The sequence below is a fragment of the Triturus cristatus genome, chromosome 1_1, assembly GCF_964204655.1.
Source record: "Triturus cristatus chromosome 1_1, aTriCri1.1, whole genome shotgun sequence".
NCBI classification, from domain to species: Eukaryota; Metazoa; Chordata; class Amphibia; order Caudata; family Salamandridae; genus Triturus; species Triturus cristatus.
In genome coordinates this window covers 702,616,759-702,636,050 of record NC_140579.1, presented here as the reverse complement: position 1 = coordinate 702,636,050, position 19,292 = coordinate 702,616,759, and the positions used below count along the sequence as shown (strand labels likewise).

Genomic DNA, 19,292 nt, shown 5'->3' with positions numbered 1-19,292 from the left:
ACGGGTTCCGATTACACCCTAAAAATTAATGCTAAAATCACAATAAAATCAAGAACGAATCAGAATTTCAACAGAGATGGCATCAAAACATTAAAGTGCTGCTGCTTTACTGTATGGTACCTTGCCTCTTTCCGCTCCCTTTTCCCACAATTCTTCCAGTAATAGCATTAATTTCTCGTAATTGATGGCACCCTATTGCCAACACATTTCCTGTTAACCTTATATGTCCTAATATGACAAAGTTAAAAGCCTTCCTAAGCTTCTATCTTAAGCCAACCTACATTGAGCAGCACATCCTCCCAGGAAACGCTCTACTGCAAGACACCAATTCTCCACTTATCACATGAGACTTTTCTACTGATTCGCAGGTGAGCAATATCATTACGATGCCAGCTGTCCTGTTATTACACTGCACAGTAATTTATCTTACCAGGCAGACCTTTCAACCTCTTTTTCTAACACAAATTTAACTGCACGCGACCACCGAATGCCAATTTTTATCTAACCCTTTGCTATACAATGTGATTGAAAAACTCTTACCTGGGGACTGGAATTCCGCAGCAGTATGCTAACATTGGCTCTGACATGGTGGTGCCCTACCAGAGCTGACTTCTGTGGCAGGTAAACCCATCTCAAATCAGTAGGTTTCCCCACTTGTTGGTGGAGGAGGAGCAGTGCACAACAGCACACCCTAGACCAGAGGTCTTCAAACTTTTTGATGCCGAGACCCCCCCCGTCAATGTTTTTTAGGTGCAAGGACCCCCTCCTGACAAACATTTGTAGAACTCGGTACTCCTCATCACAGACAACTATCGACAACCATAAACGCCCCCAATTTTGCAGTGGGTAAATAATATTAAACAGTGTTTATCAAACCCGAGGTCAGTGAGCGTGGAAGTGTGGTCCAAGGTGTGGCTAAAAAAAAAAAAGGGCCTCATTTATGAGGAATTGTCCTAGGGCAGAGCTTCAAGTCTTCTTGCTGCGCTGCCCTATGCCAATGTGAAAGGGCAAGAATGCACCTTATTTATGAAATATGGTGCATTCCTGTCCTTTCCCACTGCGTTGGTGCACAAGTTGCTGCCTAGCGCATATGTAGGCAGGATTGTTTTTGTGCAGGAAGGTGCCCCGAGAGGGTTTCCTCTTTCTTTGTGAGCTGCACAATGCAGCACACATGGAAAGAGGAAAATATACAAGGAGACATGGAAACATTTCTCCTCATTACACCTGCTGTGGGGATGCGTAAGGTTTTGGCACTGTCCCAGGTTCATATGGTTTTGTAAATCTGTGACAGTGTCAAAATCCATGGGTGTTGCGTGGGAACCCCCACCGCAATGCCCATGGAACTCCAACTTAACAGACTAAGGCAAGGCAGCGACTTGCGCTGCTTTGTCTTACTCTATATAAACGAGGCCACTCAACCACACAGGGTACTTTGCGTCGCCTCATAGATATGATTGCGACGATTGTGCCGCTGGAGCTTAAACAAAATGATGCTCTGGTGGCTCAAGCCTCTCATAAATCAGCCCCCAAATAAAGTAGCTACATATAAAATAATGGGTAGCTTAAATGAAAAATACATTCTAAAAAGTTGTTACACAGTGTTAAATGCACTGTACTACATTAGAAAACCTCTATTAGTTAATGCACTTCAGAGGTCGGTGTGTAACCAGTGAGCCACATAATTAGATTTGGTTGATGCAGTGAGGTATAGTGGCTTGTGGATTTTTGGTGCTACGAGGTCACAGCCTGTGACAGAAAGCACTGTGAAAGTGTAAGTCATTACTTTATTCTTGCAATACACACATTATAAGGTAGACTCCTACAAACAGTGAAACTAGTTTTAGGATATAATGGAGCTTCCAAAGTGTAAATGTTAGTAATACTAGAACATAAGTAATGCATTTTTTTTTTTGCATTCCCTTTAACACCTCCTCTGAGGTACTAAGCAATTAATAACATGATCTTCTTACCACCAGTAAAACAAAATTATTTGCCATCACAAAGGAATTAAAGCCAGAATCACTCCCAAGCACCATTTGCATTAGCAGATTAACTCAAAACGCACAATTGCATTTCATTCAGGCAAGCAGGCACCCTGGCACGAAGGATTGTTTCACCTGTCCTCCCAGCCTCTTCCTCTCACAGAGCAAGAGACTCAATTACCTTCAGCTGAAGCATTTTAAGGACCGAAATGAAGCGTCCCTGTTTTCAAAAGGAAGAGCACATGTTTTAGATTCCAGGCAGGAGTGAGGCCTGGAAATGCGCGACCCCCTTCCCAGGACTCCAGGGCCCCCCTGGGGGTCGTGCCCCACAATTGAAGACCTGTGCCCTAGACCGACGATGATACATGCTAACTAAGCCTGTCATCTCTATCAACAGGGCACCTCCTGGCCCCACATGTGGCAATGTCTGCCAAGAATGTCAATCTGCCTCCTATGCACCTGATGAAGTGGTCACAGGCCAAGTTACCGGGCAAATATAATGGGAGTTGGGAGCTTGAGTCATCACTTGGGTAACCAACTATACCATGACTCTTTCCCGCACTGACCTACTAGAAAACAGTCCCATACACATTTCTAGCTAGTTATAAAGCATTACCTCAGCACTGTGGGAATGATAGACCCACTAGCTTTGTGGTTTCTATTCTCACATGACAGAGGGAACATCTTCTAAGGAAAACATATATACTGAATGGCTAATGTACCTAAGTGGATTGTGGGCACGCTGCTTATTTAAGTTCCTATCTCCTGGTTTCCGAAAGTTGATGCTTTTCTGGCATTGGTTTTGATGTCAGCTTGCTCATCTCTAGTCTCATATGTTTTGAAATTACCGTATGTTTTCTTAAGAAGAGAGGTTTGCGATATATGGTACTTACAGGTGTTTTGATGTAGGTGTGAGGATCTGGAAACTCAGGGAAGTGACAAGGGATGTGGGATGGGTGTGGCTTGTTTTGTCCAGCAGTCAAAGCCTTCGCAACCACTGGGTGATTTGTCACAGGAGCTGCAATATAAAATCACAGTTAACCAGCTATCCCCTCCAGAATGTGCAGATTTGATATACATGCAATCTATATCAGTTGATAGCAGTGGCGGAGTGTCACACACAAAGAGGCAGAAAGACAGACACCCTGATGACTTCGACCTGAAGATTGTTTAGATTGTTCACGGTTGATCCCTCACATGATAACACTACAAACTAAGAGAAGACAGTGAATCTTCCACACAGCAATAGCGCCCCTCCACCCCACCTGACAAGCAAAATGTGTAATACCCGTAATACCACCATGAACAAACGGCACATGGTAGTGATGTAACACACACATCCACATGCACACCATAAAATAACAGCGCTATAGGCTGCAGATGCAAACAAACACCCATTAACTGAACTTCAGGGGCTATGCATCTCACACAAACACTTAACCTAACCTGGCTGCGTACTGTACTCACAGATTTATCAGATCATATGATTTGCCAGGGGCCACACAAATATTTCCCCACAATTAAGTAGCAGTCTACACATAAAGACATTTTCCTCAACCACAGTGGATAATGGCAGTGACTGAGGTTAGTACAAAGCATTACTTCATTAATAAAAATACGAGGTTTCAAGTGCATGGTACAATCCCTTAGTACATTTCAATGGTTGACGTTTTCATTCATTGTGCAACATTGCGACAGATTGCATTGTGAGTATTATACCTGCATATATTCCGAGTGAATAAAGAAAACATAGGTGTATAGAAAAGTGTTCATTGAGCAGTAATGGTCATGAGCATGGTGGCAAAGCAAAAATGTAGCCCCAGGTTTAAGACAAAATACGCGAAGGTGTGAAGATGAATTTTACAAGTCCCACACTAAATAAAAAACAGATGAGTCATCCTTCCACCAAATACAAAGCTTCTAAATGTGTATCCTCACATTCAAACACAATTCTCATGGTGAAGCACCCTAAAATTCATGAAGAAGATGTGTTCGCAAAACCTACGTGCTGTAATGACCATCCTCTGAGACCGCTTGACATATGCAGGAAGAGACTCTATGTTGAATCCTAAGGAAAGAGGAGGAAAAGCATCAGTGTCTTTTAAGTCTTCAGTAAATGCTGAAAGATGACACCTTAGGCCTAGGGCATGAAAAAGATGATATCTTTATAATCCTGCCACTAGAGTGTAGATTACATGACTGCGACCCTCCAGCGCTGCCTACACAGCAAAGCTGTGTTTGGCTCATCTGAACTAACCTCTCTTCAGCTACTCTGACACACATAATCTAATGGCATTTTGGTGTCAACTTGGAGCACCCCAAATCAAGATACAGAGAAATGTTGACTAAGCAGATCCACTTAAAAAACAAAACAGAGGAAGCAACCTTAACATTCAAAGTGCGGCATCACTTTAACCTGGTTTAAGAATTAGAGATTACAATTATTTTGAAAAATTGCCTGTTACGCTGTTCAGAGTCAATGTGTATGTATTAATATATTTCAAGTTAACTCCATTCCAAGTCCTTCATACTATCGTATCTTATTCACGTTTAGTTTAGCTTATGTAGTAGATTTATATTACACAAACTTGTAAGAAATAGACCGAAATCGCTGCTGAGAGTTTAAATCACTCAGAATTTTTAAAAAAAACATCATGTATGAACATTAGAACATATAATCACAAATCTGGCTCTTTTGTCAATCAGAGGATTCATTAGTTTGAGCAATGTGCATATAATGCAGTATCTTTACATAAAAAGTAAACAATAGGTAGGGTTCTCATACCACTACTATCCATTCTATTTTTTGTTTGTTATTCCTCAACTACATGCATCATCTCCCTAAAATTAAAACCTCAACTTACTGTGATAATCATATGCAACTGGGGTAGCTGTATTGGCATCTGCTGGTAGAGATGGTTCTACGGGCAACATTTGCCATATAAAGTTTTCCTCCACTAGCAGGCTGATATTGTAGAAGTGAATATACACCACACCAAATGTCCAAGCTATGTAGCCTGGTGTGCAAAACAATACACAAGTGCTCATAGGAAATGTGAAACCTTAGTAAACGCTTGATCGATTAATAAAATACTGATATGATACCTGCAGCAGAGAGCGCTCAATCGAATGCATCTATTTTATAAAAAAAAAAAAATACTTATGCAACAGTAAACAGTGCCTGTTTCCCTCGCTTTTAAAGTCCCTTTAATATGGGCCATATTCTCAGCTGCTGCAAAGAGACATCTTTATCATAAGCAAGAATTGGGCTGTAAACACAAAGACTTTCCTATTATAAGAACAGAGAACTGAGCCGCTCTTCAACCGGTCCCGTTTGTCACAGAGACACATAATTTTGTAGAGCAACATTGTGAAACGAATTATTCTCTTTTATTAGATACACCGGATAGCACTGTTTCCAAACGTCAAGTATACATTTTCTTTTATTAATAGATCGAGGATTCAATAAGGTTTTGCACTTTCTAGGTAAAGAACTTTATTGCTTTACATACCAGACTACATCAATTAGACATTTGTTATGGTGCATATCTGCTTCCACAATACCAGCCCGCCAGCAGAACAAGAATTTATCAAAGTATTGTTGACGCTTGAGGTCTTCCTACTAGGAGATGCCATCCCAGCTATTCTACTTTCATTATCATTATCACAATCAGCTGCAACTTTACTTGTAGGTAGATGACAAATGTAGTTGATTAATAATAAAGAAAAAATAGGACAGTAGTAATAGAATAAATCTACCTACGGTTTTAGCTTACATGTAAAGACACTGTGAGGAATGCATAATGCCGAAATGTTGAGTTGTCTTATTGCCATAGGAGCCTGAATTGCGATGTGTACATGTTCATATATAGTGGGTCCTTTTCATAAAGGCAAATTTACATGTGTAAATGTACTCAGGTATAAATTTACTTTTGTACCTATGCGTTTTTCAGTGTAGATTTACAACTAAGTGGAGTATTGCATGTCTCCACCCCTGAAACCAGACAGTGGAGACATCTAAGACTGAATTTATGAGCATAAAGTTATTACTAGTAACTTTTCACGTGTAAGATTATATCATACTCACTGGGGAGTAGATCTAATCCCCTAAGTAAACAAAATGTCTTGCAAGGGGACAGTGCATGTGCTGTTTCAGGTGAGACCTAAAGTATAAGGTGTGTGGTGTGGACGGGGAGAAAGTGAGGGAGGGGGCAAACTGTCAAAGAGAAAAAGGTGCCTGCCAAACTTACTGAATGGCATAAAATAACAGACAGTGCTCCCAGAAAATTTGTGTCCTGTCGAAAGGAAACAGCCTTTACTTCGCAACCTTTAACACGCAGGACCGTACCTCGAAGGTAATAATTTGAATCTTTACTAGGCAGTACTTTACCAAGCAGTTAAGTTTATTTTTAATTTTAAATAAGATACTTTTTAGATTATTTACAAAAAGTGTTTTTCAGGTTTAGGGATTTGTAGAGCTAAAGGGAGGTGAGGGTGACTTTAGGGTTCAGAGGTGGGAAGAGGTAAAGAGAGGTGAGGGTGACTTTGGGGTTCAGAAGTGGGGTAAGAGGACTTGTGAGCTCAGGGGTGGGTAGAGTTACAGGAGGTGCGGGTGACTTGAGGGCTCAGAGGTGGTTAGCGGTAAAGGGAGGTGAGGGTGACTTGAGGGCTCAGAGGTGAGTAGAGGTAAAGGGAGGGGAGTGTGTCTTGAGGGCTAGGGGTGAGCAGAATTAAAGGGAGGGGAGGGTGACTAGAGGATTCATGAGTGAGTAGAGGTAAAGAGAGATGAAGGTACTTGGGGGGGGGGTAAAGGGCAGTGAGGGTGACTTGAGTGTTCAGGGGTGGGGTGAGGTGAGGGCAATATGAGGGTGTAGGGCGTGGACAGAGATATAGTGAAGTGAGAGTGACTTGAGGGTTCAGGGGTGGGTAAAGGTATGGGTAGGTAAGTGTGATTTCAGGTGTTGGGGTGGGTAGAGGAAAAAGTTCAACACAAATCTTTTTAAAACAGCCCATGTTTGATGATGAGCAAAACACTCTCTAAATTATAAAAGAGGTAACCAACAAAGAAGTAAATGTGACACTGTGGCAACCGGAGTTATTTCAGAAAAACACACACTGCCTGGCAACAGTACTAAACAAACAGAATATGCTTACAGCTTCATCATCAATTAAAGCGACAGGGGGCCAAAATGTGTGTTTCGGAATTGGTCACATGCCACAAAGTTTTGGTATTGCTAGTTGTTTGCATTCAGCACTTGGATATACCGGGAAGAATCAGCGTCAACTCTGATGGCTTCAAGTTGTCTGCAAAAGTACCACAATACGAGCACAGCAGTGTAGAAAAACAGTAATCAAGAAATCATTCAGTACTTGATCCATATTCCAGGGAAGAAAATAAAAACGCAGAGACAAAGTGAAGCCAAAATGCACAGTCACACACACAGCAATCAAAAGAAAGAAAATAAAAGTGACATGAAAGCCAACACATGGTAAGTAACGGGAGAGCTACAATCGACCTTTTAGAGAGGTTTTCTTTTAAACAATAGATCGTCGCAAGTGACAGCATTTGCACGCTGTCCCAGGTGAGAACGAAAAATGAAGTATGAATTAAATAAATGAATAATAAAATTACACACGCATCGATCTATAAACACGTCTGGATTTATTTATTACTATAAATTACTTCTAAAACTGAATTCACGTGAAATATACTTTTAGATATACACTGAAGTGTGAGGCCAGCAGCCTATACGAGTGCAGGGTGGAATCTGGACAATATTTTGGACTTTACTGCATTACTTTAATGGGTGCCATGAGTTAGGACATGACAAAAGTGCACAAAATGATCTAGTAACCTTTGAAATACCTGTAAAAAGCCAGCCTGATCTGTGATTTTGTTTTACTGTTCTCAATTTTAGTATTTAGAGGATACAATTCAGATGCTTTCAAACTACTCCCCGGTCCTCAACAAACAATTTAGAGGTAACCATTTTGGGAATTTAGAGGATCACAAGAAATTAGAGTGCAGCAACACAGCTCACTGCGCCATGTGGCTTCATTACAGATTTCTATTTGGCACATCACTTACCCATCTCCACGAGGGTGACCACAATGTCCGAAAGGGTGGGCAGGGTCCTGGCTGTGTGCTCGCAATATGACTTGGCACTCCGCCCAATCTCTGAAAGATCTGAGAGAATTTTAAAGGCAATAAAAACATCACTACTTTGCATAGAAAACCACACTGCTACATAAACCACAACAGCTGCCTACAAAATGAGAGAGGCTATCCTCAAAAGTCATCCAATACCTGAAAAAACGTGTATACCTGTGGTTAAATTTAAACAAAATATTGACATAACATTTTCTCCCACATTTTAAACAAGCATTTTCAATGCAATTTGTCTCGCCTTTGGGACCTTATAAGTATTTAGCAATGCAGCAGATTATCCTGGGTGCACATCTATGGTTCTTTATCATGAAGGCTTTGACACTAATAGGCACATTATAGCACTGCATTGAGAAGTACTTGCCTTGAAACAAAAATGGTCACATGTGTGTGCAATAAGAGGGGTTGTAAAATGTGCAACATCATCTGAGCTGGCCACAATGATTGTACTTCTAATGTTGCAAATTTTCCTTTTTTGCCACATAATTTACTCAACCCTGCTCATAAAGCGTTGTGAGCAAAAGCAGCCAATCAAATCAATACATTCATTACAATTTACAGAAATAGGGAGAGAAGGTTTTTTGATGAGAGCAAACTCAGTTGTTTAATATTGTTTAAAACAATTTTTAAAGTTATGATTGAGAAGTGCAACCATTTGTTAACACTGCCTCCCTCAAATTGATTTGCCTGCGAACACTGAAGATGGCACAACATGCCAGAGGCACGGAAAGGCTTGCTAAGCTGAGGCAGAGTCAATTCAATAGGCCTTTCACAAGATAAAAAACTTAGGCAAATGACACTTCTCATCATCGAATATCTTTATTCTATTCAGACAAAGTGAATCATAAAAGAGTACAAGCATTTAAAATTTCTTAATACAAATACATACATATAAAATTCATTGGTATGAAAAAGTGGAGTTTACATTTCAGCCAAGAGTCGCCCTAAGAAATCTTGCAAGTACCACACACGTGTACAGACTGGGGAGCAATTGTTGGTATAAAAAGGCAGGCCTGCATTATTTAAAATGTAATGATTTCAATAAAGGTACAATAAAAAAACTTCTCAAATCCTTATAGAATTTACAAAAAAGTGCAATGTGCATGGTTGATTGGTTTGATACATTATCACATTGGCAACGTTGTAAATCTTTAGACCAGTCATTGGGGTTTGGGAAACTTATCAAGCGGTGGAAGATGTTTAGTCTAAAACGAGTTAAAACAAATAGATGTTGTGCATTAAGAAAATTAAAAAGGTATGGTTGCATGGAGAAGTAGTGAGGACCGTTTGGTTGTGTTTCACAGTTGTTTTGCCCGATTCCACGCATAATCGCAGATCCGCCAGATGGTTTAGAGAGACTGTTTTTAATCCTTTCCTCGAGATGTTTAACAGGGATTCTGAATGCTCATAGAACGGCCCATATCTGTCAAGGAATTCTTAATGAACTTTAGCCAGGGGATCTTTAGGGCCATTTCAGAGTCATAGCAGGCCTTGACTATGGCACGATTCAAGTCCATATGTTCCGAGGTCCATATTTTGTGCCATAGCAAGAATGGTTAAGTCCTAACCAAGTCTATTAGGTAATTAGTCCCCAGCTCCGAGTGACATACATAGTTTGGAGCAGCTCGAGGGAAGTGCTAAAAGGTTTTTAAAAAACACATTTTCCACCGCCTGTAATGGTTCGTTAGCATAACCCCAGATGTCCGAGCCATACATTGCAATAGTTCTAAACTTTGCATAGTAGATAGATAACATTTCTTTAAGTTGTATGTTCCCCAATTTTCTAGCAAAATTGCGAAGTGCTGCAATCGATCTTAAACAATTGCAATCTTCTGGTTTCAATTGCACTTTTCCATGTACCTTCGCTATCAAATAAAATACGCAGATAGGAATATGTTCGCGTTTGGGGTAAAATTTCCTTTCCTAACTGTATATTCCGGCATTTCGTCCCCACCCATTTTCATAACAAATGTCTTGCTTGTGTTAATTCGCAGCCCTAGATTTTCCATGAACAGGATACATTTGTCAAGAAGACGTTGCAGAGCTACAGGAGTGCGTGCCAAAAGAATAGCATTGTTCGCATAAAGTAACACCGGAATTGGTTGCTGTTTTACTTGTGGCATATCCGCACACAAACTAGCCAGAGTGTTACCCAGATCGTTTATATAAAGATTGAATAGAAAAGGGGCAAGCACACACCCCCGACGGACCCCTTTTTCTATTCTGAATGAACGGGTACAGTCTCCTTTAATGTCAAACCGTACCCTAGCGTGGCTGTTCGAGTACAGTTGTCTTAAGAGAGCAATAATTGCACCGTTGATACCCATTGAGCTCATCACTGACCACAGTTTCTCATGGATAACGCAGTCAAAAGCTGACGACAAGTCAATGAATACCGTGTACAGATTGCTATCTTTAATGCGTGTATACTTGCCCAGTAACAAGTTCAAGTTAATTGCTTGCTCAGTAGTGCCAATGCCCTGGCGGAATCCATATTGTAGGTCAGAGATCCTATTGTTGCTGTCAGCCCAGCTTTGTAACCTAACTAAAATTATCCGACCCACCACCTTTACTAATGAGTCAAGTAAGGAGATCGGTCTGTAATGCGATGGACAGTTACGGTCATCTTTTTTGAAACTAGGTACAATTTGAGACTCTGCCCAAGTCAAAGGTAGCCCCGTACATTGGTAAGATCTAAAAACATTAGCAAGAAGGGGAGCCCAGAGATCGGTATTAGCTTTGAATAGATCGATTGGGACACCATCTGGCCCAGGAGCTTTGTTTCCCCTACTAGATCTAATAGCAAGGGAAACTTCTTCCAAAGTAAAGTTTAGAGTGGCCCAGTCAGGTGCGGGGGCAGACACCGGTGTGGCAGCCTCGTCACTTAATATCGGATGACAAGGTGCACTAGTTGCATTAGACGAATAAAGGGCAGAAAAGTGTGTTACCCACTCTTCCTCGGTTACAGCAATCTCAATTTTGGGTGTATCATAGTTCATGAGGAAAGGGGAATTAACCACACGCCAAAATGCAGTGCTATCATTACAACTGCTAGCCTCGTGCAATTTCTCCCACATAACCTCTTTTAATGTTTTCTTAAATTTTTTTAAAATGAGCCTATATTCCCGCCTCCGCTACTGAATCTCCTCCGTGTTTCTAGGGTGTTTCTTCAGTGCTCCTATAAGTTTTTTATGGGTCTTGCTACATGCGTGATCGAACCATCCCTTCCTGTGTTCTGAACCTGCCTTCTGCCGTGATAAAAACCCTGCCTTAATGGTGCCAGTTATTTGTTCGAAGGATTTTGTAATATCAATAGCCTCCTTTGTGTTATCCAGACAAACATTAAAGGCGATTTTAGGTTTCTGATTTAGGTTCTCTAAAAAGACAATTGGATTAACAATCAACCAGCGTAGTGCAAATCCGTTGTTACAAGTGAGCTCTAAATTCTCCGCGGCATAGGTACGGCAAGAATCCCTCCGCTCATTTACTAATCCTAGATTTAACGAAAGGCTATGGGGGTAGTGATCACTTAGGGCACAATCATGTAAGGTGAAATTGTCTATGTGAGATGAGCAGCGATTTGGGAAGAGCAAGAAGTCAATAACACTATTGCCCTTAGTGCCGTCAAAGGTACAATGCACCTCAGTTGGAAATTTACCAAGCTCATTACAGTAACCTAGATCATATTTAAAAATGAGCTTGTTGAGCTTCTTACCATACTCAGAGCGTGCAAAGTGGGTCATATCTCCGTTTGTTGATGAAGTCAACCCACAAAAGGATTTCGAAGGCAATTTACATAATTGAATGTTAAAATCCCCCACCCAGAGTATTATTTTCTCCCCATCCCCCTGTAGGAGAATGGCATCCAGGTCACTTTCAATGGAGGACAATGTGGCCAAAATATCAGAGCCGCAAGCATATTATAAAGGTTTACTAAGCAAACCATGAGCCTTCCCAAAAGAACAATGCTAACAATTTGGTAAAAGAAACTACTAGCCCTAAGTTTTACAGGAAAAGAGGAATATTTATTTGATACATACGTACAAAGTCCACCCCTATTTCTACCATGCCTATATGAAATAGCCGGCAGGTTATAGGTTTTAAATCTATTTAGATGACAAGGATCTATAACCCAGGTTTCTTGCAAGCAGACAATAGAAAATGTACTTATTAGTTTTAGCCACTCTGGTAGATTAAGCTTACTGCACAACCCCGCTACATTCCAGGAAATTGTCTTAATATTAGTAGGGTCTAGAAGGTCGGGGGCGTGGCTTGGTGAGCCAAGATGGCGGACGCATCTTAAGCCGGCTCCCGCCCGCCCGTAACGTTTATCCGTCGATATATCCTTGCCCCCGGAGCTGCGGCGCCCTGCCAGCAGTCAGAGAGCGGACGAGCAGCGGCAGCGAATGCAGTGCTCCCGACGGCCTGGGACCTATGTGAAGCCGCGGAGTGCCCGAGTGACGACTGCGGCCTAGAGCGGTGACGGAAGCCGCGGCCTCGAGTGAGCGAGGAGGCCAAGCCGGACCTGCCCAACAGCGGCTGCAGAGGAGCGGCGCCCTGCGGAGGTGGCGGCCAGACTGTGTGGGGCTGCCGGTGGAGCGATAATTTGGCCCCTACTGCGGAGATCCTGAGGGGGCAGCCTGGAGGGGCCGGTGAGACGGTGAGGTATGCTGCGCGCCCTGGCCCTGTGGTGAGGTGGCGTCCTGGTCCCCGGTGTGCTGCGACTGGTCTTCCCCCCCTCTCCCCCCTGGATGAGCCAGTGGTCCCAGGGGGTTCGGCGGCCGGTTCGGGTCACGGGGGGGGGGGGGTGAGGTGCTTGGTTGGGAGCGGCGAGGGCTACGGAGGGGCCGCCTGGCCCGGCTGGAAAGGGGCTGCGGCCTGCTGGTTGCTGGTGGAGCCTGGGCACGGTTGACCTAACCGGCTGGGATATAGGGGACATCGTGCCTGCCCTGAGCTATAGTGGGAGAAGCAGCGCCGGGGACAGGGGCCCCCCCGCCTCCCTTCATCGGGCAGAGACTGGGCCTGGTCCGGCATGGGCTGGATACCGGAGGACCGACTAGGCCCCGGCCCCGTGGTTTCCCCTGGAGGACTGGGGCGGAGGACAGGTGACAGGGGCACTATCCTGGAGGTGGCCACGTAAGGGAGAGCGAGGATCTACCGTCGGGGCCCGGGGGGCTTTACGCGGAGGTGGCTTTGGAGCATTAACCCTGTAACGATGACCAGAGACAAACCTAGTGGAGGGGCGGCGAAGCAGGGGCCCATTGATAAATTCACGGGTCCGGGCCTGGCGGGGGCGGTGGCCGGGGGCCCCTTGGGGGCAGTGCCGGATAATGCCGCCTTGCTAGCAGCCATAACGCAGTCCCGGGACATGTTGGATGCCAAGATTGGGGCAGTGGGCTCGGATGTCATGCTGCTGCGCCAAGACCTGCGAAACGCAGTGACCCGCATCACAGAGACTGAAACCAGGGTGTTGAGCGTGGAGGATGAGGTTGCAAAGCTTTGGAAGCAGGTAGCGACCCTAGAATCCACACAGAGGACCCTGGCGGGCAGGGTCGAGGATGCAGAAGGGCGGGCCCGCAGGAATAACCTGCGCTTTGTGGGGTTTCCGGAGGGCTGCGAGGGGAACAACATGGAGCGTTTCCTCTCCCAGTGGCTGGAGGGCTGGCTCCCGGCTGAATCGCTGTCCCGCTGCTTTGTAGTGGAGCGGGCACACCGGGCTCTGGTTCAGAGGCCGCCGGTGGGGGCCCGTCCCCGGCCGATTATCGCTAAACTCCTGAACTACCATGACAGGGATGTCATCCTCCGCCAGGCCAGGGAGAAGGAGCCTCTGCAGTTCAACAATTCCCGCATACTTATTTTCCCGGACTATACACGCATGGTCCAACAGCAGCGTCAGTCCTTCTTAGCGGCCAAGGCCAGGTTGCGGGAGCTCCACTTATCCTACGCTCTCCTCTAACGAGCGCGCTTGAGGGTCGTATACGAGTCCCAACACTGTTCTTCGACTCGCCGGAGGAAGTATTTAAATGGACAGATGAGACTGTAAGGCTGCGTCCTCATACACCTCCGGGTAGGGAATCGGACTCCTCTCAAACTGAGGTGGCAGGGACTATCGCTAAGAGGCAGCGGCGTTCCAGATCCCGCCGCCGGCATAAGTCAGGGGGAGCCCGGCGGGGGGGTGGCCCGGAGGCAGGTCATCCGCCGACTGGACTTTGAGGGTCCGGAGGTTCCTTGGGTGTGAGACTTCTTGGTCTTCATGTCATGGACATGCCGCGGGCTGCTGTACCATCCTAGATGCAGGGGGCTGTTTTGGTCTGGGGGCCAGAAGAAATGGGGGGGGCGATCACCGCCGTAGCCAGTTAGGGGGCGGGGTCTTTGGGAATTGGTGGTGGACGGGCATGTTGGGGATCCATTGGTTGAGGGCTACTGAGGTCCACGGTTTGGGCCTGGGGGAGTTTCTCACCGCGACAGGTACTTCCATGTTTGTGAGGTATGGGGTGGGGGGTCGGGGTTGGGGGGAGTGTTGGGAAGTTGGGGTTTTCGATTAGGGGTTGACCGCACTCTTAGATCAAGAGAGGGGCGATCCTGCAGTATGCAAAGAGGGCATTGGCGGACGTATTACTCCTACAGGAGACACACTTATTGGGGACGAGGGTGCTATGCCTACAGCGCTATGGATACACGCAGGTGTTTCATGCAGGGTTTGTTCAGGGTTCCAGGGGTGTGGGTATCGTGGTTCATAAACGGGTCGTGTTTGTGCATTCCCAGACATGGGCAGACACATATGGGAGGTATATCTTTGTTTCGGGCCGGATTGGATCGGAGCGGGTGGTGTTCGGTAGTGTGTACGCCCCCCCCCCCCTTGTCCTGGTCATTTGCGGTGCAGCTCATGGCGTGCTGGGCGGACATCCCGGACGTCCCGGGGATCATAGGAGGGGACTGGAATGATGTGATGGATCTACAGGGGGACCGGCTGTCAAGAGGGCGGGAGAGAGGGGGAGGGGGACCGACGAAACTCCACGCGATGGTGGGTGGACTGGCGTGGGTGGATGCCTGGAGGCGGTGTCATGGCGCGACTAGTGCATACACGTATTTGTCGGCGGTGCATGGCTCCTTCTCCTGGCTAGACTACATATTCTTATCCGGGGCAGCGGTGTCTCGGTTGGAGGCGGTAGAGATCCTACCGCGCGGGCTCTCGGATCACTCCCCGGTGTCTGCGGTTTTGCGGATGGGGAGGTCGTTTCGTTGGCGACTCTCGGTGTGGCACCTGCAGCAGAACGACTATCGAGCGCATATGACAGAGGCGGTGGATCTGTATTTGTCGCGGAATGTGGGTTCCGTGTCCGGGGCGGATATGTTGTGGGAACCGCTGAAGCCGACGCTTCGCAGCGCGGATATCTCCTTCTGTGCAGCGGCCCACCGTGAGCGTCGAGCGGGGTTAGTCCGAGCGGAGGCTGAGGTTCTGGAGCTGGAGCGTAGGGGCCGGGAGGAGGGACGTGTGGAGCACTGTCGGCAGTTACTTTATGCGCAGCAGACATATGGTTCCATGCTGATTGACGAGGCACGTCGGGTATGGCAGGCCACTAGGAGCCGAGTGTATCAGTGGGGAGACAAGTCGGGTGCAATGCTGCACAGGTTGTGCCAGGGGATGTACCATGCTCAGGACCTCCCAGGGATAGTGGATCATGTGGGAGCACCCATAGTGGATCCGGGGGCGCTGGCTAATAGTTTTGCTACTTATTATGCGGGGCTATATAGCCCCTGTGAGAGCCTCACGGCAACGGCGGTGGAGCGATTTCTAAGGGATCACCCGGTCACGGTGTTATCCGAAACGGCACGGACAGCATTAGATCGTCCGCTAAAGGCGGAGGAATTGGGGGAGGCCTTGGGTGGCCTGAACCCGGGCAAGGCTCCGGGTCCGAACGGGTTCCCGAGCGAGTTTTTTAAGAAGTACTTTCTACCGTTAGGCCCACATTATACGGCAGTGGTGGAGGAGGCCAGAGAGCGTGGATTGTTGCCCCGGGACTGGAGGCATGCTGAGATTGTAGTGTTCCACAAACCGGGTAGGCCACCGGAGGAACACGGCTCGTATCGTCCGATCTCCCTCCTTAATGTGGAGGCTAAAATTCTGGCGAAGGCTTTGGCCAATCGCCTCCTGCCATATATTGCTTCGCTGGTCCATCCGGACCAGGCGGGCTTCATGCCCTCCCGTGCCACGCGACATAACATCCGGCGGGCCCATGTGGCGATTGCTGAAGTGCAGCGGCTGGGGGTACCGGCAGCCCTCTTGTTGGCAGACATGGACCGGGCGTTTGATTCCCTTAGTTGGCGCCATTTGTTTTTACTGCTGCAGCGCTTGAATTTTGGGCCACGGTTCCTGTCCTATGTGCGGCTTCTCTATACGGAGATCACGGCCTCGGTTAGGGTGGCGGGGGCGTCTTCGCGGCCGTTCCCCATACGACGTGGAACGTGCCAGGGGTGTCCCCTGTCCCCGTATTTGTTCGCCCTGGCCATGGAGCCGTTGGCGGTTTTGGGTGCGAATGGACGCGCAGATCTCCGGCTTTGAGTGGGAAACTGGCCTGGCCGATCGAATAGCCCTTTACGAGGATGATGTCCTCTTTTTCCTGACGAGCCTTGATCGAACGGGGCCCCGGTTGCTCCGGATCAAGCAAATATTCGGTGAGACGTCGGGTCTCTTTATGAATCCCCGGAACTCCAGTGCAAGAGTGGGCGTCCTCAGTGCGGATCGCGGAGGGGGGGGGCTTCAGTACCTGGGGGTATTTTTATCACCTATCCCGGCGATTTCTTGGGGGCGAAACGTGGTGCCCGTGTGGGAGCAGGTTTGTCGGGACATCAAATTGTGGACTCGCATGCCACTCACTAGCTTGGCCGGTCTGCGATTTTTAAGATGGTGGCTCTTCCCCGCCTTCTGTATCAGCTGCAGAATCACCCGTATACGATCCCGCCGGAATGGTTTCGTCGGGTGAACTCGACTCTGGGTCAGTTCTTGTGGGAGGGCGGGGTGGTGCGAGTAGCCTTACGGACGTGCTTCCTTTCAACATATACTGGGGGTCTGGCAACGTCGGATCTGCTCTCATATTAATCATGCCTCCCACCTACTGGTGCTGAACGAGTGGTGGTATGGGATGGGGGGAGACCCGGCGTATGCGGTGGAGCGGCGGCTCATGGCCCCACACACACTTCACACCTTGCTTTATTCCGCTGTCCATCGGGCGCGGTTGCCGACGGTCACGCAGGTAGTTTTCCAACTTTGGCGGCAGGCGCTGAAGCGCATTGGGTGGTGGGGCGTGCTCACGCGGGAGACCCCACTGTAGCATAATGGGCGACTACCGCAGTTGGCGGCCCTGTCAGGGTTTGAGGGGTGGGATCGGTTTGGTATCTCCACCATTGGCGATGTGGTGCGTGGGTGTGTCCTGAAGTCCTTCCAGGATCTTCAACAGGAGTTCAGCATGCCCCGGTCGCAGTTCTATAGGTATCTACAATTTCGCCACGCACTCTCCCCCAGCCTGGTGGGATTGGACTCCATAGCTGACTTCAGCCCAGTGGAAGCGAAGCTTTTTATGGGAGACCTCCACGACAAGAAAATCTCCAAGATATATTGATCGCTAGTTACCCACAGTGCCCCGTCGCTTCAGCAGCTCAAGGGGAAATGGGAGGACGATGTTGGGCCCCTCGATGAGACGGACTGGACGGATGCACTGGCTTCGCCACGGGGAGCAGCCATAGCTATCCGACTCCGTCTTATACAATTTAAATATCTGCATAGGGCTTACTTTACCCGGCGGAGGCTGTGGCGGGCGGGATTGATTACCTCTCCGGAGTGTCTCCGCTGCAGACGGGAGGAGGGTTCCTTCTTTCACACCGTGTGGCTTTGTGGGTCGTTGTATCGGTTTTGGAGAGGGGTGTTGGCATGTTTATCCGAGGTGTTGGGGTGGGATCTGCCCGCGGACCCCAAGTTGACACTCCTGCATATCATGGAGGACATTGGTGGCAACATATACAAGCGGCACCTGTTGCTGCTAGGTCTTATACTGGCCAAGAGGGATATCGCCAGGGCATGGAAAGCGCCGACAGCCCCCTCGCTGAATGTGTGGAAGAGGGGTTTGGACTTCAACATGGGTCTGGAGCTCCCTATCTTTGTGGCTAGGGGGTGCCCCCGAAAACATTTTAAGATTTGGAAGAGGCGGGCAGACTATAGGGGTCTCCCCCTGGAGCCAGTTCCGGAGGAGGGGTATATTTAGTTTCCCCCGGGGGGGGTACACACAGGGATGGGGAATGGATGTGTCCGGTTTGTGCTCAAGACGGGATGTCATTGGTTGGGTACACTATGGTGCGGTCAGGGGGAGGGAGTTGGGAGGTGGGGGGGGGTGGGGGGGGGGGAGTTGGGGAAGTTGGTTTTCCACCTGAAACGCATTCCAAGTATCCTCTTATGATAAAATTGTCAATGTCATGATCAGTGTGTTGCCTGGGCCGATACCTCTGGGGTTACAGGGGCCGGCAATGTATGTGTATATTGACAAATAAAAACAATTTATAAAAAAAAAAAAAGATGACAAGGTCATTATATCTCCAGGGCTAGGACATAGCTGCGAGTTTGTATCAAAAGACGGGGTGCCAGATCTTTGCACTTGAATGATCGTAGATAAATTATCATTTAGTCAGTCTACCCCAGCGAGATTAGAAAGGGTGTCAAATCTATTCGAAGCGGGGATAGAAAATGGGGGAAAATGTGCATAGTTTGCTCCAACAATTGGAGGTGGATGGTACTGTGTGCCTAGTGTTGGTGGGCAAAGTGGGGTCAATACATTTGGTTGACTATTACATTGCATCGGGGGTTTGTAAAAAAAAAAAAAAAGCCAAGCGGGAGAACCATGATTTGCTCTTCATTTACACGCAGGGATTTAAATCTGCATAATAGGTGACTGACTAGTCTTGGAGATATAAATTATATAACTATACAGTCACCCGCAAACGCCTTAGGGTCTCTGCCGATCCAGCCTATCTGCCTTGACATTTTAAGGTCAGCAAAAAGTATGCCCCTCAGCCCCAGTTTAGAATTAAGCCAGTGGAGGGATTTATTCCTTAGTGACTCCCCAAGATTCATACTGGGGGGGGACTCTGTGGGT

The 19,292-nt window shown here is 47.1% G+C and overlaps 1 protein-coding gene across 1 annotated transcript in view; it reads right to left on the bottom strand.

Moving 5' to 3' along the window:
• Positions 1-19,292, bottom strand: part of TAF8 (TATA-box binding protein associated factor 8) — a 146,146-nt gene that overhangs the window by 94,076 nt on the left and 32,778 nt on the right. The window contains exons 3-5 of the mRNA XM_085647188.1: positions 8,071-8,169; positions 3,988-4,050; positions 2,876-3,000 (exon numbers count right to left, since the gene is read on the bottom strand). Of these exons, the coding sequence (XP_085503314.1) occupies positions 2,876-3,000; positions 3,988-4,050; positions 8,071-8,169 (287 nt within the window). The remainder of the gene's footprint in view (positions 1-2,875; positions 3,001-3,987; positions 4,051-8,070; positions 8,170-19,292) is intronic.